The sequence below is a fragment of the Eupeodes corollae genome, chromosome 1 (genome assembly GCF_945859685.1).
Source record: "Eupeodes corollae chromosome 1, idEupCoro1.1, whole genome shotgun sequence".
NCBI lineage: Eukaryota > Metazoa > Arthropoda > Insecta > Diptera > Syrphidae > Eupeodes > Eupeodes corollae.
The window spans coordinates 40,768,711-40,796,269 of NC_079147.1; the positions used below are offsets into that span (position 1 = coordinate 40,768,711).

The 27,559-nt window shown below is 35.5% G+C and overlaps 2 protein-coding genes across 3 annotated transcripts in view; one reads left to right on the top strand and one right to left on the bottom strand.

Moving 5' to 3' along the window:
- Window positions 1-27,559, bottom strand: part of LOC129939019 (chaoptin) — a 63,639-nt gene that overhangs the window by 15,874 nt on the left and 20,206 nt on the right. The gene's annotated exons all lie outside the window — the stretch shown is intronic.
- On the top strand, window positions 17,154-25,875 carry LOC129939020 (zinc finger protein 652-like). The gene is made up of 3 exons (XM_056046878.1): window positions 17,154-17,540; window positions 17,709-17,879; window positions 23,932-25,875. Exons 1-3 carry the CDS (start codon window positions 17,427-17,429, stop codon window positions 25,723-25,725), a joined length of 2,079 nt encoding a protein of 692 aa, XP_055902853.1. The 5' UTR covers window positions 17,154-17,426; the 3' UTR covers window positions 25,726-25,875.

Here is a 27,559-nt window from a genome sequence, read left to right on the forward strand (position 1 = left end):
TTGTTTGTATGAAAACCACATTTTCTTGGTATAGGATACACTTTTAGAAAATATCTCGATTTCCAGGAAAAGGCAATGACCATGAAAAGAAAACTTTTACTGTGTGGGATGATATTGAACTTTAGAAAATTAGGATGACAATCGAATCCCACGCATTTTATATCACTTCAGAAACTTCCACTCACAAACAACTTCTCGAGAAGAAAATAGCTTCGTTAGTATTGTTTTCTAACACGAGACATATAGAATATCCGATTTATTGAATTGTTTCTATATTTAGCTTAAGAACTTTTATTTGTTTTGTACTTCGGTCACCAAAATATTTTTGCTAACTTTTTCGAAACAAATAAATGCTGAAAAATCACATACCCATTTCAAATAACTAATCACAGTAAATTCTTACTTATCTTCTCTGAACCGACTATTTCTTTGAATTAAAGGTGGTTAAAGCAGGGAGTTGTATTTATTAGATATTCTTGGAATACCTTTGGTCATTCATCCAGCCGGCCATACAACCTTTATATGGTTGGTTAGCTTCTTATTTACATATAAATTGCAATAGATTCCTTGATTTGACTCATATATTCTAGTATCTGTATGTGAGTTTAATTTTGGGTATCTATGAATAAGTTTAATGAAAATTTCATTAACTTCAAGAGAAGTTCCAAATAAGATTTTAAATTAGTTTTAGACAACAAAGCTTGTTCTTCATAGTTAATTAATGTGTACAAATATTTATAAATAAGGTTTTATAGATGGAGAATGGTCTAAAGTAAAATACATAATATATAGAATGTTAGTTTAGCCACTTAAGAAGTTTCGATGGTAAAGGTCTAAATTAACATTTCTGTTCCCTAAGCTTTGGCATGCAACGCGAAACGCCAAAATAGTGGAAATTTACTTTTAATAAATAAATCTGTTGTCATAGAGCACTTATATCAAAGAGTTGTGTTATTGATGTGATGACGCTCATTTCTGTTTAAATGGCTTCGTCAATAAGCCCTATATTTAGACCGAAGGCAATCAATCCTCAAGCCATTACAAATCACCATTAAATCCAATAAAATTGACTATTTGCTAGGGGCATCATCGCTCCTTATTTTTTTTAATGAGGAATTAGCTGTCGTTTCAGTGAATCTCCAATGCTATTGAGTCACTCTGGCTGATTTTTATTTCTAAAAACTAATCAGCTAAATATCGACCATTTTTGTTGCAACAAGACGTTGAAACATATTTACAGGTCGCTATACCATAAACTTATTGTAAAATCAATTTGGTAAAAACTTTATTTCAGAAGAGGTCCTGTTAACTGGCGTTTGTCGGATGGAAAGCCTCTCGAAAGCTTCTTATGGGGCTTTGTTGTCATTAGCTTATGCTGACATACCAGCAATTCGTGAAGCTTTGGGCAGGTTAAGGCAACATAAGGGACTTCATTTGCAGTCAACTGCGTTCTTCGAACGTACATTTTGGTGAAGGCAACTAATTCGTTTTTCAAGTTTCATTTAGTTAAAACTTGGAACTTAAATTCATAAACCTCTACTTTAAGTTCATGGTACGTAAACAATCAAAAAAATTATTGTCTACGAAACACTCCTCATGCAAGCTACAATTCAATTTCGACTTGTATTTATTTGTATTGCAAAGATATCTTATTTGGCAAGGAACACTTTTTCACAAAACAAAATGAAATTGTTCAAAAAATAAACAAATCATAGTCATAAATTCAGCTTTAAGTTGAATGTAAAAACATGATCAACTTTTATCTTGACATAAGTAGACTTGACTTGATTGTTTGTTACATTTTTCTTGACAAACTTTCCAGTGAATTTTTATATAAAGTTGCCTTAATTAGAATGCAATTTTTTTGCAGCTGGCAAATCAGATACTAGTCCCTAAAGTCCCTTAAGTCGCCTAAACCTGTCCATTTACATCCAATATTCAAGCCAAGACTTATATCATTGTTGTATAAGGTATAAGTAAGATTGGCTGGTGTATACTCTCTCTCTCTTTATATATATTGAATTATGTACTATAGGTAAAGCTTTAATTGAAATTCAATAAAATGTCACTTTTGCCTAAAACGTACTTCTGTTAATACCACATGGCGCAGTCGGATTTTGAATAGAGTTTATACTTATAAAATATAGAAACTCAAAAAGTAAAAGTTTATATTATAAAATATAGAAACACAAAAAGTTAATATTCTAAGTAATAAAATAAAATCAACTGAAAAAAACATGGATTTTACCAAACCACAAGCATTAAGTTTGGACGGAAACTTAAAAGAAAATTGGAAAAGATTTAAATTACAATTCGACATATATTCAACCGCAACAAAAATTAATAAAGAAGATGCTGAAGTTCAAGTGGCGAGACTACTTAGCTGTGCTGGACGAGAAGCTATTGAACTTTTCCAAACCTTCAATATGACCGAAGCTGATAGAAAAGTTCCAACAAAAGTGGTTGAACAATTCGAAAAATATTGTAACCCACGCACGAATATAGTCTACGAACGATACGTATTCTACAAAAGGGCACAAAAAGAAGGCGAACCATTCGATCATTTCTTAAAAGACATAGCCACATTAGTGGAGAACTGTGGCTTTGATGGTCACAAAGACGACATGCTGAGGGACAGAATTGTCATTGGGATCATCAATCAGAATACCCAGACGCAGCTACTTAAAATTGAGAACCTGACACTAGAGAAAGCAATCGAAACATGCCGAATCGCAGAGACGACAATGGAGCAAAGCAAGGTTATGCAGAGGACATCGGAGGATCCTAAATCGGAAATTCATGCAGTGAAAAATATAAATTTAAACAATAATAAATTAAAACATGCTAATGAAAATAATAATTCTAAAAAATTTCAGAATTCACATTCCAATAAATTTGTACAGAGACGTGTGCACCAGCCATCAGGAAATAATAATCGATACAACACTGGATCAGGAAACATATGCAAGTACTGTAATTTGAGTCATGTGAGAGGTAAATGACCAGCGTTTGGAAAGATATGTAATTGCTGTGGTAAACGAAACCACTATTCGTCAGCATGCAAAAATAAGAATCGTCAGGTAAGTGATGTTGCTTGTGAAAATGTTGAAGAGAGCGATGATTTTTTATATATCGATCACGTGGTTGAATCAATCAATACAAATAAATTAGAGTACTGGACAGAAGTGCTGCACATTGAAAATGTGCCTATTGAATTTAAATTAGACAGTGGCGCACAAATTAATATTCTGCCAAAAAATATTTTTACTAAATTTAAAGATTTATCGAACTTAAAAACATTTAATCAAAAACTTGAAGCTTATGGTGGTTTTAAATTGTGTGCTCTGGGAACAGCAAGCTGTAAAACGATGTTTAGGACAAAAAATTTTGATCTCGATTTTGTTATTGTTGATTGCAACTCAAAACCACTTTTAGGTCTTGAATCTTGCGTAGAGTTAGGCCTTATAAGTCGCGTTAATTCAGTTGAGCCTAAAAGTTCAGTGTTACGTGATTTTATAGAGAAGAATAAAGATGTTTTCATGGGTCAGGGTAGCTTTCCTGACAAATGTGCATTGGAATTATATAGTTCAACTTATCCGGTTAGTAAGCCACCCCGCAGAATTCCACTTAGTATAAGAGCAAAGGTTTACGATACTCTTAAGAAAATGGAACAGAAAAATATAATTACAAAGGTTGAGACTCCTTCAGATTGGTCACATAATATGGTTATAGTGGAAAAGGATGACAAATCTATTCGCATTTGTTTAGATCCAAGAGACTTAAACGTAGGATTAAAACAAGAACATCATTTAATACCCAAAATAGAAGATTTTATTTTTAAAATGCAAGGCATGAAGTTCTTTTCTATATTGGACTTTAAAGAGGGCTTCTGGCAACTAGAACTAAATGAAGAATCAAAAAATCTCACGGTATTTAGTACACCGTTTGGAACTTACCGGTATGAAGTCTTACCTTTTGGTATCAAAACCGCCCCTGAGAAATTTCAGAAACTTAATGACAAATATTTTAGAAACTTGCCTGGTGTATTTGGATATATTGATGATTTAATTATTGGAGGCAAAACATTATTAGAGCATGATAAGAATTTAGATAGAGTATTGCAAAGGGCCAGAGAGATAAACATAAAATTTAATGAGAAAAAAGTTCAGTATAGGGTTGAGAAGGTTAAGTATTTAGGGCACATCTTTTCATCAGAGGTAATATCGCCAGATCCAAAACGAATTGAATCGATTAGACATATTCAGACACCCTCTAATAAAAATGACCTACAAAAAATATTAGGCACGATTAATTATCTACGCTCGTTTATTCCGAATTTAGCTGAGTTATCAGCTCCTATGAGAGATTTACTTAAGAAAGAAAATATTTTTCGCTGGTCACCAGCACATGAGAAAGCACTGAACGATATTAAAAATGCAATTGTCAATGCTAGCACATTACGTTCTTTTGATCCCGATTTACCAATAATTATACAGACAGACGCATCAAAGAATGGACTAGGCTGTTGCTTACTCCAGGAAGGAAGGCCAGTTTCTTTTGCGTCAAAAAGCATGACTAAAACTGAAACTTCTTATGCACAGATCGAAAAAGAATTCTTGGCGATCGTGTATGGAAGTCAAAAATTTCATGATTATATCTATGGCCGGCACATAACTATCCATACGGACCACAAGCCACTTGTGTCCATAATAAATAGACCTTTAGAAAAAACATATTCTGTCAGATTGCAACGTATGAAAGTCAAACTTTTTAAATACGATCTTAAAATCAAATATGTGCCGGGTAAAGATCTTCATATAGCTGATTTGCTTTCTCGAAACTCACAACCTGATTATAAAATAAATTTAGAAAATATTTTAACAGATGTTGTCCATAGCGTTAGCATGAGTGACCCTAAGAAAATACAGTATCAAGAACATACTACTCAAGATGAAATTTTAAGCAATTTAATAGAACTTTTGAATAAAGGATGGCCTAACTCTAAGAACAAATTACCAGATCATATGAAATTCTATTGGAATATAAAAGATAAAATTTGTTTTGAAGATGGACTAGTTTTTTACGAAGATCGGATATTTGTTCCTAAAACATTAAAAAATGAAACGTTAAAGGCTTTACATGAAAATCATTTTGGTATCACCAAAACTATTTCATGGGCTAAAACGTTATTTTACTGGCCAACGATGGCTCAGGATATTGAAAATGTGATATACAGGTGTCCAATCCGTGAAAAATTTCGAAGTTCAAATATAAAACAGAGTTTGCATCCGCATGAAATCCCAGAGTATCCTTACCAAAAAGTTGGTTGCGATATTTTGGAATTTGAAGGAAAATCATTTTTAGTTGTCATAGATTATTTTTCGCGCTGGTTTGATTTAAAAAAGCTACCAAATAAAACAGCCAAAAGTGTTGTTAACATATTAAAAGAAATTTTTGCCACTCATGGAATACCGGAAATGGTGGTTTGTGATAACCAGCCATTTAATTCGTTTGAATGCCATAATTTTGAAAACGACTGGGGTCTAAAGTTCAATTATTCAAGTCCGCGCTATCCTCGCTCTAATGGACTAGCAGAGAAGGCAGTTCATATTGCTAAAACTATGATGAGGAAGTCTAAATAAAGTAATAAGGATATTAACATTTTTCTACTTGAATATCGAACAACAATCATTCCAAGTTTAGGTTATACCCCATCACAGTTATTAAATAGTAAGTTACTTAAAACAAAACATCCTGTTGCTAAAAGGCTACTTATACCAAAAACCGTACCCTTTGAAGTCAGGGACAAGATGTCCCTTATAAAAGAGAAACAACAGAATTGGTATAACAAAAATAGTAGGAATTACGAATTTAGTCTTACAAAAGGGGATAATGTTGTTTATAGGAGGGATGCAAGATGGGAACCAGCCAAGATTGTAGGAGCAGCCGAATCTCCTAGGTCTTATTTAATACGCAATGAATACAATCACATATTACGCAGAAATAGTTTACACTTACGCAAATCGTACAATGAGCCACAATTTAAGCCTCCAGAAGATTCAGTTTCTGAAGATAAAATTGGAACTCAAATTGAAACTCCTAAGCAGCCTACCTTGCCACAACCGATTGAAAAGCCAACGACCTCGTCAACTAACAATCACAAGCAAGATCACTACATTACTAGGTACGGGCGTAAATGTGTAAAACCTGATTTTTATAAACCGTAAAAACAAAAGCTGTGGCTACAATTGCACATGTCTCATCTGTAACCAATTGTTGCAGGAGATGTTGTATAAGGTATAAGTAAGATTGGCTGGTGTATACTCTCTCTCTCTCTTTATATATATTGAATTATGTACTATAGGTTAAGCTTTAATTTTTTAATTGGGTGGCGCAACAGTCCGTTGTGAACCAGGGCCTAGTGACTTACAACTCGCAACCATTCCTGTGTGCGAGTACTGTTGTCAGGAATGGAAGGGACCTACAATTTTAGGCCGAATCCGAACGGCTAATTTGAGAATGCACTTTTTCATGACAAGAATTACTCTTGAAGGAATTGTCAATTCCTCGCAAGAGGCAGTACCCGCGCAAATTAATTTTTTAAATTAAGGTGGCACAGGCAGGGATTGAACCCAGACCCCTTGCATGACAGTCCAACGCACTAACCATCATGCCACGGGTACTACTGTAAGCTTTAATTGAAATTCAATAAAATGTCACTTTTGCCTAAAACGTACTTTTGTTAATACCACAATCATACCTTAAAACTTTTTGGCAACAATGGTTTTGACAGCTCACGCACGTTTAGTATTTTGTGTCACTGTCAAAAACTTCAGTTTGTTCTTTAATTTAACCATAAATCGTCTTACAGACGAATAACGCTTGCAAATTATTGAATTTTAATATTAAAATGCATGATCTGTTAAGAAAGTTTATCGCGCGCTTTTTCATGGGAAAATTGTGTTCAGCGTGGCTTCAAAAGTTTATTCCACGTTTCGGGCTGTAAAATTGACTGCCTATATCGTTTGCCTTAACGCTCTATACTCTTATGTGCAGAGCTTTGTTTAGGCTCATATTTATAGTGACAAGCCTGTTGTAGTTGACGTACTGATAGCCAATATTGAAACATTTCTTCTTTAATAACACTCTCTGAGTCTCATTTTTCACAAATGGTCTAACTTTTTAACATTACCAAATTTCTATAAACTGACTATTTAAAAAAACGTGTACGTTAACTTTTTTTTTTAAGTCTTAGCTTTACCCCATTCCAAATTTAAGAAAAGAGGCTGGGATGCGACCCACACTGATAACTTCCCATCCCGTCTGTCGATTTGTCTTGCTTAAAAGTTTGTCTAAATTTGTGTACTATTTTTTGTAGATTTTATTTTTTATGAAAAAACTGTTGAATTTGTATACAAAAATTACTGAATATCGAAAACAATATTTTCTGTGAAATAAAATAATATTTTCAATTTTTGAAAAGCTAAATCAATTTTTTTTTTATTTTTTGTAAAAAACTGTCAATTCGATTTTTCTCAAAATTTTTCAGAATGTTGAAAACAATATTTCTTATAAAATAAAATAAGTTTGAAGCCTAAATTTCAAGTTTTTGAAAAGATATTTGAATTGATATTAAATTTTTACCAACTTTGAGTAATATTTTTTTTAGATTTTTATTTTTTATAAAAAAAACTGTCAATTCGATTTTATGACAACAAAATGTAATCAGATGTCAAAAACATTATTCTTCGCTGCACAAAATTGTTTTCGACATGATATCATATTTCAGTCGTAAAATTTTGGGGGTGAAAAATTTTTGTTTTCAGTTTTTTTGATTTATAAAAAAAACAGTTGAATGGATTTTTTTCAAAAAATATATTTCTTTGATATCACGTTACAATATATAATACAAAATTTAATTCAGGTCTCTAGCGTTTTGGTTCGTAAGATATTTAGGGTTAACCAAAATGTTCACCTTTTTTTCAAACTGCTATGGTAATAAAACCACCCACGCAATTTTCTTGAGAGCCCTTTCTGCATCTTTCTGCCTTATTATCTGGTTCTTGAGCTATGGACGACGAAAAAACGTCGTATGAACGTACGTACACACGCACGCACAGACATCTTTCTAAAAATCTTTTATTTCGACTCTAGGGACCTTGAAACGTCAAGAAATGTCAAAATTTTCAATTTGACAAAACGGACCCAATACAATAACTTCCTATGGGAAGTTATTAATTTTAAGGACGAATAAATGAAACGAAAAAAGGCTCTACACCAAAGTTGTTCTGGTGCGGAATTTCTTCGAAATTAGGAAATTTTTCAGGAACTTAAAAGTTTTTTTTTGTTTTTCAATAACCTTTCGTTATTCTATATTTGGTATTTTTAATCTTTTAAATATTTTATGGCTTAGAATCTACATGATAAAAAATTGGAACATATTTTATAATATTAAAACACAATATGATGGCATTTTTAATAATTCCAAAGCAACATCCGTTAGATTATTATTCCTTTTTCTCCCCGTGATTTAGTCGATTACTTTGAAGACGTTAGAGGACGGTTTTAGACTATTCAATTTGTTTCTGAACTCTTCGTTAAGCTTTATGCGAACCCTCTCTTTGATAATTTTACTGAGGCAACTTATACGCACAGATAGTTCTGTATATTGCTGACTTATACGATCTCCATAGTGGTGGAAGATCCTTTTTAGTTTTTGTTTCCAAATTTTTCGAATTTTTAATAAATTTAACGTTGCTTCCGTTATGTTAAACCAGTTTTTACGAGGGGGCGCTTTTTTGCTGTGATTGTCCATACAGGTGGTTATCGCTGTTGTCATTGCCTCAATAATGTTATCTATTTAAGGATTGGATAGATTTTTCGCTGTGGGAATATCTATACGTGAGAGCTTTTGGCCTAGAGAGCGGTTAAAAGACGACCAATTAGTGTTTTTGAAGCTAATCGAATGTTGCGGAAAGTCAGGGAGTGTTACATTTTGTGTCAATTTAATATTCATAAAGACCGAGAAATGATCCGATATTAGGTCTAGAGTTAAGCATACAGTGTTGTTATTGCTTGTGAGGTTAGACGAGATAATAAAAAAATCGATATGAGAGCCAGAGCTAGGGCGAGTAGGGCCTTTAGCCGCTACGATGTCTAGATTGAGAAAATGGCTATCTTGAAACCATGAGGTTAAATAGGAGCCATTATGGTTTATGACCGTGTCACCCCAGAGAGGGTGTCTAGAGTTAAAGTCACCACCGATTATGATGTAGGTAAAGGATTGTAAGGAAGAAAGCAGGCTATCCAATGCAGTCGGCAACGTGGAGCCAGCGTTGCAGGGAATGTAAATAGAGACAAGTGCTAAGGATCCAGCAGAGTGAAGTGAATTAAGTGAATAGAGGCTATTGTTGCCGAAATAAGGCTGTTTGAAAAATACTTTTGGTCAAATCTTAAGGAATTTTTTTAGGAGAATTCCAGTTCCTCGGCCTTCATTGTTTCTTATAAAATCGTAACTGTTGTTAAAACGACATTCGTTGAGGCTTTTTGAAAGGCAAGTTTCTTGCAATAGTATTTTAGTAAAAGATCAATTTCTTTTTCTTTGGATATGGAGTTGACATTAAAAGTAAAGACATTAAAATTCATGGTGAGGAGGAGGAAAGGGATGCTATAAAACACAGGTACGCACCTGGTTTTTGAGAATCGTCCATTTTTTTATAATTAGGCCAGAAATCTCTGATTCTAGCAATTAAGCTGGTCATCGGCAAGCCTGAAAAGTCTATTGGATTCGTTCATGAAATCCGAGACATCATTTTTTGAAATTTCCGGATGGGAAGCTTGAATTTGTTGCGAGCTAGGAGATTTCTTGTATCCCCTTACAGCGTCTGCAAAAGATACTACATTTACTTGATGGCTGTTAGCCAAGTTCACAAAAGGAACGAAGAAATTTGTTTTTTTAGCCTTAGCTTCCTCCAGGGCATCCTTTTTTTTTAAGAAAAGCAACTCTGTTTGGGCACCCCTTGTAGCTTGCAGGGTGGCTCTCTGATTGACAGTTGACGCAAGATGCGACAGATGTTCCTGTTTTTTGACTGAGTTCACATGCTCCAATGTCCTGATCTTTAAGACATTTCACTCACCGCGGGGGAAAACTACAGTAAGCAAGAATATGCCCAAATCTTTGGCAACGATAACACTGTTTTGTATCTGAATTCTTAATTGAATCCCAAGTGATTCTATGTCTAAGCAGAGTTTTGAGCTGTTTAAGTTTTATGATGCTTTCCCTATCCTCCGTAGTACAGAGAAACAAGTCAAGAGGTATATCATTTAATTTAGACCATTTGGTCTCGAAAGTTTTTACAGTCACCCTCAACGATGGGTCCAACAAAAGTAATTCATTTTGGATTTCCGTGGGCGAAAAAACGCTGGAAATACCTTTTAAGATAGTATTATATTTTTTTAATTGTTTAGGGGTAGAAGAATAGGCATCTATACCAAGATCCTTGAATTTTTTAATGAAAAAGCTATACAACTCTACATCACTTACGAAAATTTTAAGTTTTGCAAAACCATTAGATATAAATTTAACATTATTTAGGTTATAATTAGTCTTACTCATAAAATCCATAATGGTCTTTGCTGAAACGCCTTTGGTAAAGATGGTAGGACACCATGGTTCTGTTTTTGAAGATGGATTCGCATTAACTCCATCGATGCTGCTGCTGCCGTTGTTGCAATTTACGTGGTTGAAGCTTTCAATATTACTGCCGCTTGTAGCACTTGAGTTGGTTCCAATATTTTTTGGTGGAATAACTTCCTCATCCTGCTCAGCCAAAGGATGGAATCGGTTGTGGGTGTTCACTACCTCCCTGGCCATTCTTTTTGGCTCCTGCATTGGTGCGTGTTGACGACTTTTTCTGGCAATAACTGCCGTAAACATTTTCTTGTCGGTGTCTAGTAGGTTCTCCAGAACATTTTCATTCACCGGTTTGGGGTTAATTTGTCCTTCAACCGTTGAGATATTTTGCGCGTGCCCAATTATAACGCAGTTAGTTAACGGGAGACGATGGCTTCCGATGTTATTTGTTGCACTAACACTAGTGGATTTTAATTTTGTCTCACTATCCATCTCTTTTTCGCAACCGGAATATTGCGCGTCTTCATCTGAAATCCACTCGTTTGTAACTGTTTCTATAATTCTTTTTTTATCTTTTTCACTTAGCAAACTGGATGGAAGATTGATTTTCTCATAAAATGAGCGTTTATCTGGAGGCCCCTTCGACGCCAAAAGAGGAGGGTGATTATCACCATCCATCACTCGCAAATTTAATTCTCACAGAAGAAAAACTTCGAATTCAAATCAATTAATGAAGCGCTGCCTGAAACACGTCCACACTCGTTCGCGTTACCAGAGAGAATCCTAATCCAAATTGTTTTCAGAAAATAATTTGACAGAAATTGACGTTGTCAATTCAATACAAAAAATATTTAAACTATCTATAAAAAATGATGAAATAAATCGATACAATTATTCTATGCTCTTATTGACAAGATTTTATCCGATTTTAATTAAAGGAATATGAAAATATAACAATTCCAAACATCAATAGAGAAATTGTTATGTTGACAGTTAATTAGATGATTAAACCAAAGCGCCTCAATTCTATTCAAATCTTTTGTATATGTAATTATAATTTTGATTTTAATAATTTTTTTCCATTATGGAATTTCTGTAACGCAGCGCAGCAACAACATCATTTAGGCAACTCTTCTTAAAATACCTTATCCGAAACTTCTTTAAAACGGCAATGAAATGACAGGTATCTTCTTGCGTCTTCATATTGCAGAGGCTGCAAAGTATTGGAAGATCAGATCTGTGCGGTACATAATTCAAATTCAACAATTCCACTCTCGTTTTGAAAACAATGCTTATCTTATTAATTGAATTGCCGTTAAGTATTGCTTCGAAGGTTGTATTCAAGGCGGCTGTAAAAGCATCTAAACACCGATGATCTGGCTTCCACTACATTTCTGTCATACAGAACCTTTCCAAGCTTTTTGAGAATGTCGTTGAACTTGAATCTTAGTGAAGACGAGTTTTCATCTTGACCAATCAATAAATTTATACCGCATCGGTTGTCAGGCTCTCCCATTCTACCATCATTGATCCTCTCGTCCGAATCATGTTATTAAGAATGATATTTGGAATTTTTTATCATTCTACATCTCCATAACCTTGACAACATAGTTAAAATGCACGCTAAGAGTGTCCATTGTCATAGGTGGTGTCCCCGTTTCTAAATAAAGCATACGGTAGGTAGAAATTGCGATCTCAAGGCAACCTAGCCTGAGATCCAATAAGCGCTGTAGTAAGCGGTTTTGATACCAAAAACTCGTTTGACCTGTGATTGAAAGGGATAGATTTATAGAGAAGCTTCATAGCGATTATATTAGAGCCATTTTGTCGCATTGAGAAAAAAGATTAGATCTCTAATCTTTGTCTCAGATAGCTCATCAAGTTCGTGAAAGAATGCTTTTCCAAAGTATTTCATTCTAGTGTTTGCCAAAGCAGGATATTTGCAGAGGAAATGGATTATCGTTTCACTTTCTCTTTGGTCACTACAGCTACGGCAAAAAGTGTTGTAGGAGATACCCAACTTCTCTGCATGAACTCCTATAGGCCAATGTCCGGTACAAACCGCAACAATCCTGGCTATGTCTTGCCTTGGCCTGCATAGAAGATCGTTTGTACGGGTTTTGTTATAGGTGGGCCATATCTTCCTAGATATAATGCAGTTGGGTAAATTGCTCCACCTTCGGTTTGATTCAGTTTGATAGATAGAAAAGATTTTACCCTTCATAGCACCAAGAGGAATGTTAACCATTTCCGCAAGTGAGCTATGAAGGGCCTATCCTTGCCCGGCTAGCTCGTCAGCCCGTTCATTTCCCACGATACCACTATGGCCCGGAACCCGGATCAGGGTGACACCGAGGTTAATATTCAGGTTCGCAAGTTCATCGCGACATTGCTGGACCAATTTAGATGAGGATATGGCCGAGTTAATGGCTTTGACAGCTGCCTGACTGTCTGTAAAGATAGCCACATTTCGGTTTTGGTTTGGGTTTTGTTTAAGTATCTTACATGCCTCCCTTATTGCCAACAGTTCAGCCTGAAAAACGCTAGCAAAGTCAGGAAGCCTAAAGGATTTGGCTACATTTAGGGACTCAGAAAAGATCCCAGAACCTACTCCGCTTTCCATCTTTGAGCCGTCAGTAAAGATGGTTGTGTCGAAACCTATCGACACGATGTTATTCACCCAATCTTCTCTCGATGGGAAAATAACCTTAAATCCCTTGCTAAGGCTCAAAGTAGAAGTGCAGTAGTCAGTGTCTACCGAGATAATATCTGAGGGAATCAATCAATCAAAAAGAGGCTGGGATGCGACCCACACTGATAACTTCCCATCCCGTCTGTCGATTTGTCTTGCTTAAAAGTTTGTCTATATGTACTCGTACCAATTTTTACCAAATTTGCGTACTATTTTTTGTAGATTTTTTTTAATGAAAAAACGGACTGTTGGATTTTTATATACAAATTACTGAATATCGAAAACAATATTTTCTAAGGAATAAAATAAGTTTCAAGCCAATATTTTTAAGTTTTGAAAAGCTATTTGAGTCGAAAGAAAATTTTTACGAGGTTTTAGTATTGTTTTTTTTTTTAGAGTTTTATTTTTTGTAAAAAAACTGTCAATTCGATTTTTTTCAAAATTTTATCGATTATTGAAAACAATATTTCTTATAAGATAAAATTAGTTTGGAGAAAATATTTCAAATTTTTGAAAAGATATTTGAGTCAAAAATCAATTTTCACCAACTTTTGGTACATTTTTTTTAGGTTTTTAATTTTTTGCACAAAAACTGTCAATTCGATTTTTTTCAAAATTTGATTGAATGTTGACAACAATATTTGTTGAAAGATAAAAGTTGTTAAAAGCCAATATCTAGAGTTTTTGGAAAAATATTTGAGTCGAAAATCAATTTTTACCAACTTTTATACATTTTTTTTATGTTTTTATTTTTTGTACAAAAAACTGTAAATTCGATATTTCTTACAATTTGGCCTAATGTTGAAAACAATATTTCTTATAAGTAAAAATTAATTAGAAGCTATTATCTCAAAGTTTTAAAAAGATATTTGAGTCGAAAATCAATTTTTACCAACTTTTATTAATTTTTTTTTTAGGTTTTTATTTTTTGTAAAAAAAACTGTCAATTAGATTTTTCTCAAAATTTTATCAGATTTCAAAAACATTGTTCTCCGTTGCTCAAAATTGTTTTGGAGATGAAATTATATTTTAGTCGTTAAATTTTGGAGGTGACAATTTTTTTTTCAGTTTTATTGATTTATAAAAAAAACCGTTACATTGATTTTTTTCAAAAAATATACGTGTTTGGTATCACGTTACAATAAATTATATAAAATTTAATTCAAGTCTCTAGCAATTTTGGTTCGTAAGATATTTAGGGTTAACCAAAATTTTTACCTTTTTTTAAACTGCTATGGTAAAAAAACCACCCACGCAATTTACTTGAGAGCCCTTTCTGCATCTTTCTGCCTTATTATCTGTATAACAAAATTTATTTGAAGTCGATATCTCTTCTGGTTCTTGAGCTATGGACGACGATAAAAACGTCACGAACGTACGGACGTAAGACGTACGAACGTACGTACACACGCACGCACAGACATCTTTCTAAAAATCTTTTATTTCGACTCTAGGGACCTTGAAACGTCGAGAAATGTCAAAATTTTCAATTTGACAAATCGAACCCATTACAATAACTTCCTATGGGAAGTTAAAAAGGTTTTGACAACCAGCTATTTGATTCCTTCAGCCTAATAGCGCTTCAGGAAACTATGTATTTAATTAAAAGGTCGATTGGTAGAAGATCCAAAATAAAGTTTAAGGCGTTTGTTGGGTTAGTACGCATGGCCCCTGTGGTGCCCACGCAAGCTGTTCTCTGAACCTTCTTTAGCTTATCAATATTATAGGCTTTGCTAAGAGCAGGCCACCGCACAATCGAACCATATGTTAAGATTGGACATACTACGGCTGTGTACGTACATAAAATCATCTTCGACCGATGTCTCCACTTTTTGCCGAAAGTTTTGCTGCAGGCGTAGAAGGCAACACAGGCCTACTTAACCCGTACTTCAATATTTAGTTTCCAGTTAATTTTAGGGTTGAGTATAACACCCAAATATTTTGCACTGGAAGACAATGATAGGATTTGACCGTTGAGTCGAGGTAGCGTGAAGGGCGGTACTTTAGTTTTGGTGGTAAAGAGCAACAGTTCAGTTTTGCTTTGGTTAACTCCTAGTCCACAACTCTTGGCCCAGTTGCTAACTTTCTTCAAAGCTGACTCCGTGATTTCACTAATCACAGAGGTGTACTTTCCTGACCCCAGTAGCACCAAATCATCCGCATAGGCTCTCCACTCCACATCTCTCTAATTTAACGAGAATTGTATCCATGACCAGAAGCCATAGAAGAGGCGAAAGGACACCACCCTGGGGTGTTCCCCTACTCACTTGTTTTGTTGCGATTGTATTGCCTAGAGTGGCTCGAATCTTCCTACCACTTAGCATGGAAATAATCCATTCTCGAATGAAAATAAAGCATATAGTTTGGGGTATTTTTTGATAGAGGAAAAATCCTTTTAAAATAGTATCGAAGAAATTTCTCTACAGCTTCGAAAGAAAGATAACCCCAGACTTGCGCTCCATATAAAAGAATCAACGCTGCTGTAGAGCGGAATAACCTTTGCTTTGCACTTTGTTCGATGTAATTGTTGTTGATGCATCGCTCCCATACAGCAGAAACCGCTCGTTTTGCTTCGGATAATTTTCCGTCCAGGTGCCTCTTCATGTTTGAGTTTGAAGTTATAAGGACCCCAAGGTATTTGTACTCTCGCACAGTTTCCACAGCATCTCCATTTTTCGTTTTTCGAGAGCCTGCCCACTCCTCTTCTGAACACCATCATTTTAGATTTTTGTAAGCTTACAATCAGATTCCAGTGTTTGCAGTACCTAATCTCCTAATCTATTCATCATAAGTTGCATTCCAACCACCGTTTCAGCAAAGAAGACTATATCATCTGCATACATAAGAGCAGGAATCGTTGTTCCCCCAACTTGTATTCCACCTCTGACTGTATCCGTTATGTCATTAATGAACAGCACAAAAAGCAAGGCACTTAGAATACAGCCATGTTTTAAGCCCATTGTTGTCCATCCCATACGCATGCTGTGTTCATATTGTACAACGCTCTCAGACTCAAATAATTTATAGAAAAGCGCTTCTCGCACAATTGAGTCAAAGGCTGCACGGAAATCAACAAAGAACGCATATAATTTCTTCTTTTTCTTCAAGTAAGTTTCAGCAATATTGTAAATTGTAAATAGGTATACCTATGGTCTGCCGTCGAGTAATTTTTTCGGAATCCCGCCTGGTATTCGGACAAAATTTTTCTCTCATTAACCCATTGCGTTAGCCTTCTGTGAATCAGACCGGCAAATAGTTTGGCACTGGTGTTAAGGAAGGAAATCCCCCTGTAGTTTAATGGATCTTCTTTTGAGGAGAGGATATATAATTGATTTTTTTAAAGCTGTCGGGAACTGCTGCATGTTAAAAGATTCGGTTAAATTCAATGGTTAACAATGAAATGAAGTCATCTTTTGTTCCTAAACTGGATGCTATGACATTTTGTATCAAATACCTGTCCACAATATTTTCATGGCCACCGGAAATAATATTTATACTTAGCAAATAATGCAACCAGCACGCAACTCGTCGTGTAGAAGCCCAACAAATGCTCTCTTTAACATTTCTCTGTGTGTAAACATTCAAAAAAAGCATTCCACCAAATCCTTACATAGTATATAAAGAGCCCTAATTAAATTAGAAAGTTTAATAAATAGTTAATTAAAAATCGAAAACAAAGATAAATAAATTTAAAACAAACAATCAACTGAAAATGTCCAGTCCTTCCCAAACCACCACTCAACAGAAAAGGTTTGTTTGCTTTTCTACGCAAACTCTGTCCAAATGTCAGCTCTCCTGTCACACAAAAATAGACAGCTAATAGAAATGTTTGACATATCGACCGAAAAACATTTTCGAAAACAAAAATTTCTCCTGTCCCAAGCGCTTCTCTCAATTAATTTACCTTTTCATTGCTTAAAATTATAAATAAAATGAATCTCGTTAATATAAATTGTTTACAATTGTTCATTTATTATCATTAAATCAATAAAAAACAATGATTTGATATTCTAGTTTGGCTAAAGTTTAAGTGAGTTTATCCTTTGATTGACTGCGAAGCGAAAGCCTCATACGGCTTATCGTCATTTCACCTGCACAAAAATGGAAATGGAAGACAAAAAGTGTCGAATTTGCGGCCTAGCCGACATGGACAACTTCAATATATTCCAATCGAAAACCCTACCGGCTAAGATAGTTGCAGTCTATCCAATTGCTGTAAGTTTCTTGGAAGCTTGAAGCTATCCCAATTTGTGGTCAAAGTGATATTAATTGTTGGTAATTTATGGGGCCAATTTATCAAAGATAATTAGTGATATAAATTAATGAATTGTTTTGTGTTTATGAAAGTGATTTTTTGATTTGATTGTGTTTATTGCATTTCAGTTGTATCGCAATGATCCGCTTCCAAAACACATCTGCAAGAAGTGTCATGTCTCTACCCACAACATGTACACGGAGATGGAGCGGGCTCTTAGGAACCAGGCCAAATGGATGGCTAACATACGGTTGGCACAGCCAGACAATCAATATCTTAAAGTTGTGGATAGTATAGCGGTAAGAAAATTGAACATTCCTTCGTAATTACTAAACTTGATGATCTAAAATAATGTTTTGCAAAGTGCTTTGGTTTCGATAGCTTTTTTGTTGAAAGCTCAAATTAAGGAATAGAAAACGTAACTACTAATCAAACTCGAATCAATTAAAACTACCTACTTCATTAGAAAGTCAAATTGAGAAAGCTTATCCAAGGAGTGGTATACATAGTTTGAAAACTGAGAAAACAGACGACCTTTAGGAGAGCCCCTTTAGTAGTTTGTTTACGTATTAATCTGAAAAGGAACTCTTAAAAAAAAAAAAAAAAACATACAGATGGTGCTTAAAGAGGGTAAACTATATGATTTTTTCTTGGAATTGTTGATTTCAGGTGAGATAAGAAGTATTCTGGTGAACACCTGTCAACTTTTATCAAACAAAAAATTCGTATTGCCCCGTTTGATATTTGTTTCACTTGAAAACTGTTTGAATAAACAATTTAGCTACTTCCTCGCAAAAGTCATTTGGTCTTTAAAAATACGGAAAATTCCTGCTATAGGTAGTATCCCGAGTTAAAACCTTTTTTTATCTTAGGTTGTCTTTAGGATGTATTCTTAGAAGATTTGGAAATTGTGGTCACACGTACACAGCGACCAAAGAATTAAAGCGAAACTCCAAGTTCTATGTGCAGCCTTCATTTATTGCGATGTCCAGTGACCGTAGATTCGAAGACTTTTGGGCCGGCGCATTGGTTTCAATTTGTTCTGTTATCAGGCATTGGACCTTTATCCTCATCGGATAAGTCTATTTCGCTGCAAAGCCCGAACAATCTTGTCTTCTACTCAACTTCTATACAAAAGAACTTTTCTCTCGAAACGACTATTCATCCTCTCTACGGGAATGATAAGGGTCCTATATAGGTAGTTTGGTTGCTCGAGAGAGGGTTTTACGACTCAATTGCTTTCACAGCACTGGCGTTATCTCCTGCATATATAGAGGAGCCCAGTTAGAAAAAGTCTTTAACTACCTCAAAGTTATTCCTATGGATGGACACGTTTTGAGCAGAACTTGAATGTTGTAGGTCCTTTCTTGATGACCTGTATTTTGTTTTGCAGTCAATAGCCGCTTAGCCTATGTTCGCTGTTTCAATAATCAGAAAAGTCAGTGCTTCCGATTATGTCAATGCCATCAACATACCTTTGAAAGATAATGATTCTAGTGTTGACATGGGAGCCATGCATTATTCTTTGAAAGACGACGTTAAAGAAATCACATGACAGGGAATCACCTTGTCTAAAGCCTTTTTTGACGTCAAAAGTTTTGGTTAAGTTGTTTCCAACCGATATGAAGCGGCGTAAATTCTCTATACCTCCATACCTAGGGCACTGTTCATAAGCCTTTTCGAAGAGCTTGATGAACATGGTGTTGTCATCCTTCTGTTCTGTGGGGGCGCTTGCGCATACTAGGCTAATGTTGCCGAATTTAGACTTGACACGAATGATTATAAGAGCGCTGGTTGATGCGTCCATAGGTCAAGACCAATAACAAATCCGCATCCAAAATGTTAGTTTATTCTGTAGTGTTAAGCATCTTCCTTTTTTTTGATCGACATATCCCATCGCATTTCTTAGATGGCGTTTATATCTGCTTTATAGCAGTCTAGGGTCCGCTAGTTGTACGGCTGCAGAAGGCCTATTAAGAGACCTAATATTTTACGCAGATTCCTTGAATATGGGTAGGTTTCTTAAAAGATGGAAATGGACACACTTAGGCCAGTTTAATGGCCTATTGTGATACCACATGAATCTTGAGGCTTCCTCCTAAGCTCAATGGAACCAGTTTGAGTCCATACGACACGTGAGTGGCTGATTATGCTGATATGATTTAGATCGGTAAAGAAGAATTCTCCTAGGTAATTCTTGCGTTTTTGAGCTAGAGCAGCGCAAGTACAGAGAAGGTGAAACCCTGTTTCCTCCTCTTCCATAGAGCTTCTGCAAAGTTAAAGCAATTTACCGTTTCAGGCGAGTTCATCTGTCTTACAGTTACCTGGAATGTCTATTGCCCGGCACCCAGCAAAGCTGAATAATAAACTGTTGTTCCATCTGCATTAGAGATGATTGATAGTTGTGGACTGTTATAGAGTTTGTAGAGACAGAGTCTAGAGATTTGATAGCGGCCTGACTATCTGAGAAAAAAAGGATATCAAACGTTGATATCACACTTTCTTTTAGCCAGGACAAGACTTCTTTTATCGCCAAAAGTTCCTCCTGGAACACGCTACAATGATTAGAAAGGCGGAATGAGAGACTTAATTTCAGTCGTTGAGAGTACACACCTCCACCAACTCCTTCTTTTGAATAAAGAAGAGATAGGTTATTAGTTAACAATTTCTTTCGAATATAAAATGAACCGCTTAATGGCTATCCAGTGGGCATTCGCTGGATTGCTGCTGTCCCTGCTTAACAAAGAGACCGCATAACATATGTCCGGCCTAGTTGTTTGAGAGGCAAATAGGGAACCAAAAGCTTTTATGTATGGTGATTTAAACATAAATTGTTTTCCTCTTTTCAAGTGGGAGCCATTTTCAGAGAAATCTTCTGATCCAAATGCAAAGGTGTGGATGCATAATTGTAATTGAACATTCTAAATCGCTTCAGAATGTTGGAGATATATTGTGATTGGTTAATCGCAATTGTTTCCACTGACCTATTTCAAGTAATGCGAATTCCTGTAAACTGTAACTGTAGACGTATCTTACTTACTTACTTATTTGGCGCTACAGTCCTGTGTGAACTAGGGCCTCACCCAGCCATCTTAGTCGTTGGACTTTTACCCTTCTGGATAAGCCTACGTCGCTATACAGCCCGTCGTTCCATCTTCTCCTCCACTCCCCTTCGATGCATACGGGACCGTAGATCATACGAAGAACTTTTCTCTCGAACAGACCCAAGGTGCTTTCATCCACTTTTGTTATAGTCCATGCTTCTGCACCGTATAAAAGGACGGAGATGATAAGGCTCTTATATAGCGACACTTTGGTCCCTCAAAAGAGAACTTTACCACTCAATTGCTTTCTTAGCCCAAATAAACAGCGGTTAAAATTTGATATCAGTGCTTCTGTTATCTTCTAAGTTTAGCGGAGCCTATGTAGACGAAGTCCATGACTGCCTCAAAGTTACGTCTGTAACTTACACCATCGTGGCGTTTTGACCAAGACGCCGGTTTGTAGGGCCTTTCTTGAAGACAGCATGTACTTTGTTTTGCCCTCATGAACCCTTAAACACATTTTGCCGCCTCTGCCTCAATACTCACAAAAGCCCCATTGACATCACGCTGAGTTCTTCCGATTATGTCAATGTCATCAGCATATGCTAATAATTAGACAGACCTTTGAAAGATAGTGCCTCTAGTGTTGACGTATGAGCCCTGCACTATTCTTTTAAGCACGATGTTAAAAAAATCACATGACAGCGCATCTAAAACCTTTTTTGGCATCGAAAGGTTCTGTAAAGTTGTTTAAAACCTTTATGGAGCAAACGGACGAGTTTGGCAGGGATGCCAAAACTAGACATGGCTCTATACAGCTCGTTAGATGCTGTCATATGCGGCTTGAAATCGATGAGAGATGGTGGGTGTCGATGGTGTTCTTGGGTTCTTTCCAGGGTAATGTGAATATTTGATCAACTGAGGACTTTCCTGGTCTAAAACCACACTGATAAAGACCTACCAGGTTGTTGACAATGGGCTGTAGACGTTCACATATTACGGCAGAGAAAATTTTATAGGCGATGTTAAGTAGACTGATTTCTCTATAGTTGGTGCAGTTTAGAGGGTCTCCTTTTTTTAGGATCGGGCAAACAATACTGAGGTTCCATCCAGATAAGTTGGTGCAAGCTCCTAACTAACTTATCTCCAGCTGCTTTAAAGAGCTCGGCATTCAAGCCATCCGCTCCAGCGGCTTTATTAGACTTCATCTTAGATATGGCAATCTTTACTTCTTCTAAGTCTGACGGACGGGATTGTTGGCTTTCGTCGTCTATTTTGAATGGATCATCCTGCCTGACAGCGGACTTCGGTTCGTCGTCGCCGTTATACAGTCTGCAGAAGTGGTCCTTCTGTATCATCAGCGTTGACTGTCTTTCCACTATTATGATTTCACTTCCGTCCTTGCAGCCTTCTGTTCGAGGTATACGTACTTGTGAATTTCATTTCATAAAACTTTCGAACGTCATTTCGGCTTTTGAACCTCGCAACACCTTTTCTTCTCTCCTCTTCTGCTCATAGAAGTCATGAGTGTGTTCCGAGTCGAAGTTAGCTCCTCGGAAAGTTCGGACATCCATTATGCTGGAAGAGTGTCTAGCGTCGATCGCAATATGTGTCAATCTGGTTGACGGTAGATTGATCTGGTGAACTCCCAGTTCCTTTGTGGATATTGAGGTGTGGAAAACATGTACTAGCTACCATGTCGTTTCGATCCGCAGCAAAGTCCATAATCCTGAATCCGTTGTCGGAAGTGTTGTCGTGTAGGCTGTCTTTCCCGATTATTCCGCCAAGATGTCTTCCCTTCCTAGGCTTGGCATTAACTTCTCATATGTATGTTTTGTCTAAGAGCTCGAAAAACATATCTTTGTGTGTTGTCATCCTTTTTTTATATGGAAGTGTGCGGGAATATCAGGCTAATGTTGGCGGTATTTGTTGATGCAACTATACCTCAAGACTTGTTGATATTCTCGGTGGTAGTCAGCAGTGTCCAATTACGAAACTTAATATTGAGCTTTTGTGCAGTCTACCAAGACAAATAAGTTGGTTTTAGGGTTCTTTATCAAGTTTTGGCCAAATTAGTTTAGTTGATAAGCAAGTATTGATAAAAGTCCACCTGTGGTTTAATTTCTCTATGGAGTCACGTCTAAACATAAGTTTACTTATATACCGATGTTAGAATTTCAGAAAAGTTAAAGTAGTTATATTTTTTTAGAGTTATAGAACTTCAAATTGGCAACAAAATTTCCAAATTGTGCAAATTTATTTTGAAAATCATCGTTTTGTTCGAATACACAGAATTTTCTGTAAGTAAATTTTATTTTGCGATGAAGCTCACTTTTAGTTGAATGGAAGTGAAGACACCGTTATATCCACAAAATCAGTTTGATGCACTTTATGTGTGCTGTTTCATATCATAATGTGCAGAAGCTGTGGTTTCAATAAAATTACGCAAGTTGTTTCCATACGATTTTCTAAAAAATGTTTTCCTGATGATGGTTCTTCTTTGGCTGAACTACTCTCAAGCTTGGTTTTTTAATATTTATTATTTATCCCGAAATAACTCAACAAAAATAAAATCTTAACGTCTCCACCAAAATTTAGCTCTGTTGGATTTTTTTTAGAAAAATGTTAAAGTAAGATTATGGAGGGTGCAGACTTCAGCTTAATCAACTTAAAACAGCCATGCGGACAAAGACGAAATATTTTTAAGGAGATTCAAGTGAAAATCGTGGTTCAAATGTTTTTTATTGTATTTTCTCGAAACTTGTTTTTTTATTAAACTGATGCCTGTACAAAAATTCGACTCAACGTCACAAAATGCAAAGTATTAGTCATTTGCAACAAAAATGGTGTTAGTTTCTTTTGTCAGTCAAAACCACAAAAATATTTATTAATTTTTTCATTTGTCCAAATTCGATGACGATTTTTATGTGAACAGTATTGAAGAAAATAATATCAAATTTCATTCTGCAACAAATAGTTTATTTTTAAAATACATTAAGGCACATCATAGACATTTATACAATTTTAATATTTTTTTAAACAACACCAAACATAAACTAAGTTAATCATCTTTACTTGAAGAATGAATCAAAGTATTTTATTTTTTCATACCATCAATTTCCTGGCATCAATACTTAAACTTGTCTTTATCGATTTAAAAGGCAACTCTAAAGTGAAGCATGAAGATATCTGTAAATTGTAAATTCTTTAAATAAATTGACATAATTTTTATAAACATCAAGAAGAACAACAAACACAACACATAAATAGTAACACAATTTGTATGTTCTTTTATTTATCTTTAAAGGGCGCCAATAAACAAACCAGTCAACTTGTCTCCTTAATAGCTGGCGCCGAAATGGGCGAACGTACGATCTCAAAGTTATTTAACTTTGAAAGCGACCAATATGTCATTCCCAAGAAGCGTGCGGCCGGTGATGAGAATGCCTCATTAGAAACCGACAAAATAGAAGAAAGTGAAGATCTATCTGTGGAATTGATTGAAGCAGAGTTGGCAGCTGAAGCAAAGAGACAGCAATCGACATCACCACAAGCCAGCCTTAGCAAACCCACAACGCCGCCAAAAGCAAAAATAACCCAACTTAAATCCGTTCTCGAATTGAACGGTTGCACGTTAACTAAACTCAAGCCATCATCAGCTAAGACTTCTCCTGGTGCACAAAAGAAAAAACTCGAAGATTCATTTGAAGAAATGAAAGTAGTCGATATTAAAGCCGAACCTCTTGACGAGCCGGAGGAGATGGAGGCGATGGGGTACATTCCCGTACTGACAGAATTAAAACCAGAATACCAGGTCAAGTGTAAAATGTGTCCTTTCAGCAGCGAAACAATTGAGGAGCTGGCTATTCATCAGTTGGAGCATTTGAGTCTTGCAACTTGGAAACTATCAGAGAGACGGATCCTAAACAAACGAATTCGCCGTGGACGGTTGATTATGGTCGAGGAGAAAAAGTGCATTCGCTGTTTGAATTGTTGGCGAATATTTGCAGACAACAAGTCGATTCTGCAGCATTGGTCCGATGGGGAGTGTGATTTCTTTTGTCAAATTTGTGGGAAGGAGTTTGCCACAAGTCCGAAGATGCTCCGAGAGCATATTCCGGCTGCGCACGGAATATCCTATAGATCATCCAAGATCCTTCGTCCGATATCTTTGTCGTGTCCCAGAAAACCGCTTAAAATCGAAAAATCACCCTGCAAGCCGACTAAGTCTCCAATTAAAACGGAACCATCATTACAAAGAAGCAAGCCTTCACCGACCAAGACTAAGGCGGACAAACCAGTGCCGAATGGTTCGCTTCTTGTCAAAGTGGCTTGCAGTATTTGCCTGAAGGTATTTGCCAACTTTAAGGCCCGCAACTCCCACATGCGTGCCCACAAACACCCACCGTTTTTACCAGCTCAACCACCGCCACCACTGAATGAAACTCTGATGGCTCTCAATCGGACTGATGGACTGTTGGAGATCAAAGAGGAGCCTCTAGAAATCGAGAACACTCTATTTCAAGGAATGAATCCGCTCGAAGCAGCCGCCCCTTCGACAAGTAAAGCGGGGCCCGCATTCACTAAAGTCGGTGCAACAATAAAACATCCACGCTTAAAAGTGATACCCACTAGAATTGGGAGAAAGAAAAGTATTCAAAAGTCAGCCATCCCCAGCTCAGTCATTGTCAAAACAGAACCATGTCTGATGACACAGGAGCCCCTCAAGGTGAAGTCCCTTGTCGATTTACAGGACCCTGCCGTCTCATCACAATTATCTGAAGATACCGAAAAGCTGTTCTTTGGGGAAACATCAACAGCAACAGTAACCGCAATTCCTCCTTCAAATGGAACACCTTCAATTAATGGACTGAGTTTTGACTTTGGTGTTCCACCCAAGGACAACATGAACTATTGTCAGATCTTCACCTGTCATCCGTGTGGCCTCAAATTCAACTCGAAATTGGAACTTTTCAGACACAAGAGAAAATGCTCCGCTAACAATATGTTTCCATGTCAGTTTTGCGACAAACATTTTATAACTAGTGCAGATATGCAAATGCACATCATGTTAATGCATAAGAATAGCTGTCCACAGTAACATTTTTAAAATGTTTTAAACAAATTTCCATTTAGTTATTATTTTAGTAAGCAAACAAAAAGTTTTGACTATTATGTTATATTATAGGATTTAAGAAATAAACTTAGAGAGGTAAGAGCAATATTGAGCTTAGCATAAATTGTATAAAAATGCGTTTTCTTTTCTCTTTTTTAAATTGTTTAGTGAATATTATTTTAATAATTTTTAAATAGTCATACGAAGAAAAAGGTAATGGAAGTCGATGAAAAAATATTTATTTAGATAGGTTTATTTTGTTTAAAATAATGAAGTAAGGAATACAAGAGCATTTTGAAATGATACATTATTCGACAGTTTGTTGTCCTTAATTGGAATATTTCCTAAGAATTTCTCTTTCAAGCCATGTTCTTGTCGTATAAAACTTTACATACACGATATGGTTCTTTACAAACAATTCATAACTTTATCTTCCAAATGCAGTTTGAAGATTTATAAAAGCGTTTTTTGTTATTCTCAAACACTTACCCTTTTTCATTTTGCAAATTCCCTGAAAAATGAAGGGGTTGTGGTTTTGTATTTATTTTAAAGAGGCAAAACATATTTGTATGAAGAGTGCCACAATAAAAGTTTTTTAACTTTCCTGATTAAGTCATTGTAATGGATTTGATTTGTCGAATTGAAAATTTATACATTTTTGGAGGTTAAAAGGTATCCATATTCTATTTAACAAAAAAAAAATGTACAGAAAAGACAGGAAGTTTGCCTCTCACTCTGATTGCATTGGCTCGCATAAGGTTGTCGCTTTTAAAATTCTAACAGGGTTTTGCTTTCAAAAGCTTACAGCTCACTCGTGCTGACTATTTTTGTTGAACAGAATACATAGTCTAAATAAAAGCTATTAGAGATGTTTCTCTATGTGTTAATGTCTGCAACGGATATATCCACTTCGAATAAATTTTGATTTGCAGATAACATCGAATGATGCAGAAAGGACTTTGAAAGAAAATAAGTGGGCGGTTTTCTTATACTATAAACATTGGACAAAAATATTACAAGAATGAAGAAAAAATTACCAAATAAATTGTATGCATTGAGGAATAACGTTATTGAATATTACTTTTAAAAATTAGTAAAAATTGATTTTGGAGTAGAATATTTCGAGAATGAATATGAAGGCATTGACTTCAAAATTATTTAATTTTTTACAAAATATTGTTGCTAACATTAGTTTATTTTTTGCAAAAAAATTTCGTCCGTCTGTCTGCCTTTCTTCGCCCCTACAGACTTAACCAATGGATCCATTTTCGATTGACTTCAAATTTGGAAATAAGGGTTTTGAGGCGATTCGCGCAGGCCTTTTTTCAGGTTTTTTTAAGACCAAAAATAACAACAGTCCTCATACTAATTAGTTAGTAAAAATTCGAAAATTTCAATTTTCTGGTAGATTTTTTAATTTTTTTTCTAAAATTTTGTTTCTTAATTTGGAGTCTTTCAATAAAGAACAAAATATTTTTGAACCAGAAGGGTGCCCATAGAGCCGTTATTTTGTTTTTAAGTTTCTCAAGAACTAAGTAACCGATTTCATTTTCCACACAATCTCTTATATTATCATGATCAAAAATGTCATTGTTTGGTTTTTGCATTTTTTGAACTATATACATTTTTTTTTAAATTCAATTTCCCAAAATAGATCAATATTTTTTTTTTTTTAAGTCAAAAATATAAAATATGTGCGTTTTTTGGTATACTATATATAGTACAGTGAGAATTTGCCAACAAAACGATCCGCAGCATCCAGATTTTTGTATTTAAAAATTGGTACAACTGAAAGAATTCTATTAGATAATTATAAACA

Excerpts from the sequence above, each read along its gene's own strand:
- LOC129939020 (XM_056046878.1), top strand. The coding sequence starts at position 17,427 with ATGGAAATGGAAGACAAAAAGTGTCGAATTTGCGGCCTAGCCGACATG. Across the intron at positions 17,541-17,708 it reads TTGCAGTCTATCCAATTGCT|TTGTATCGCAATGATCCGCT; the intron begins GTAAGTTTCTTG and ends ATTGCATTTCAG. Across the intron at positions 17,880-23,931 it reads AAGTTGTGGATAGTATAGCG|GGCGCCAATAAACAAACCAG; the intron begins GTAAGAAAATTG and ends TTATCTTTAAAG.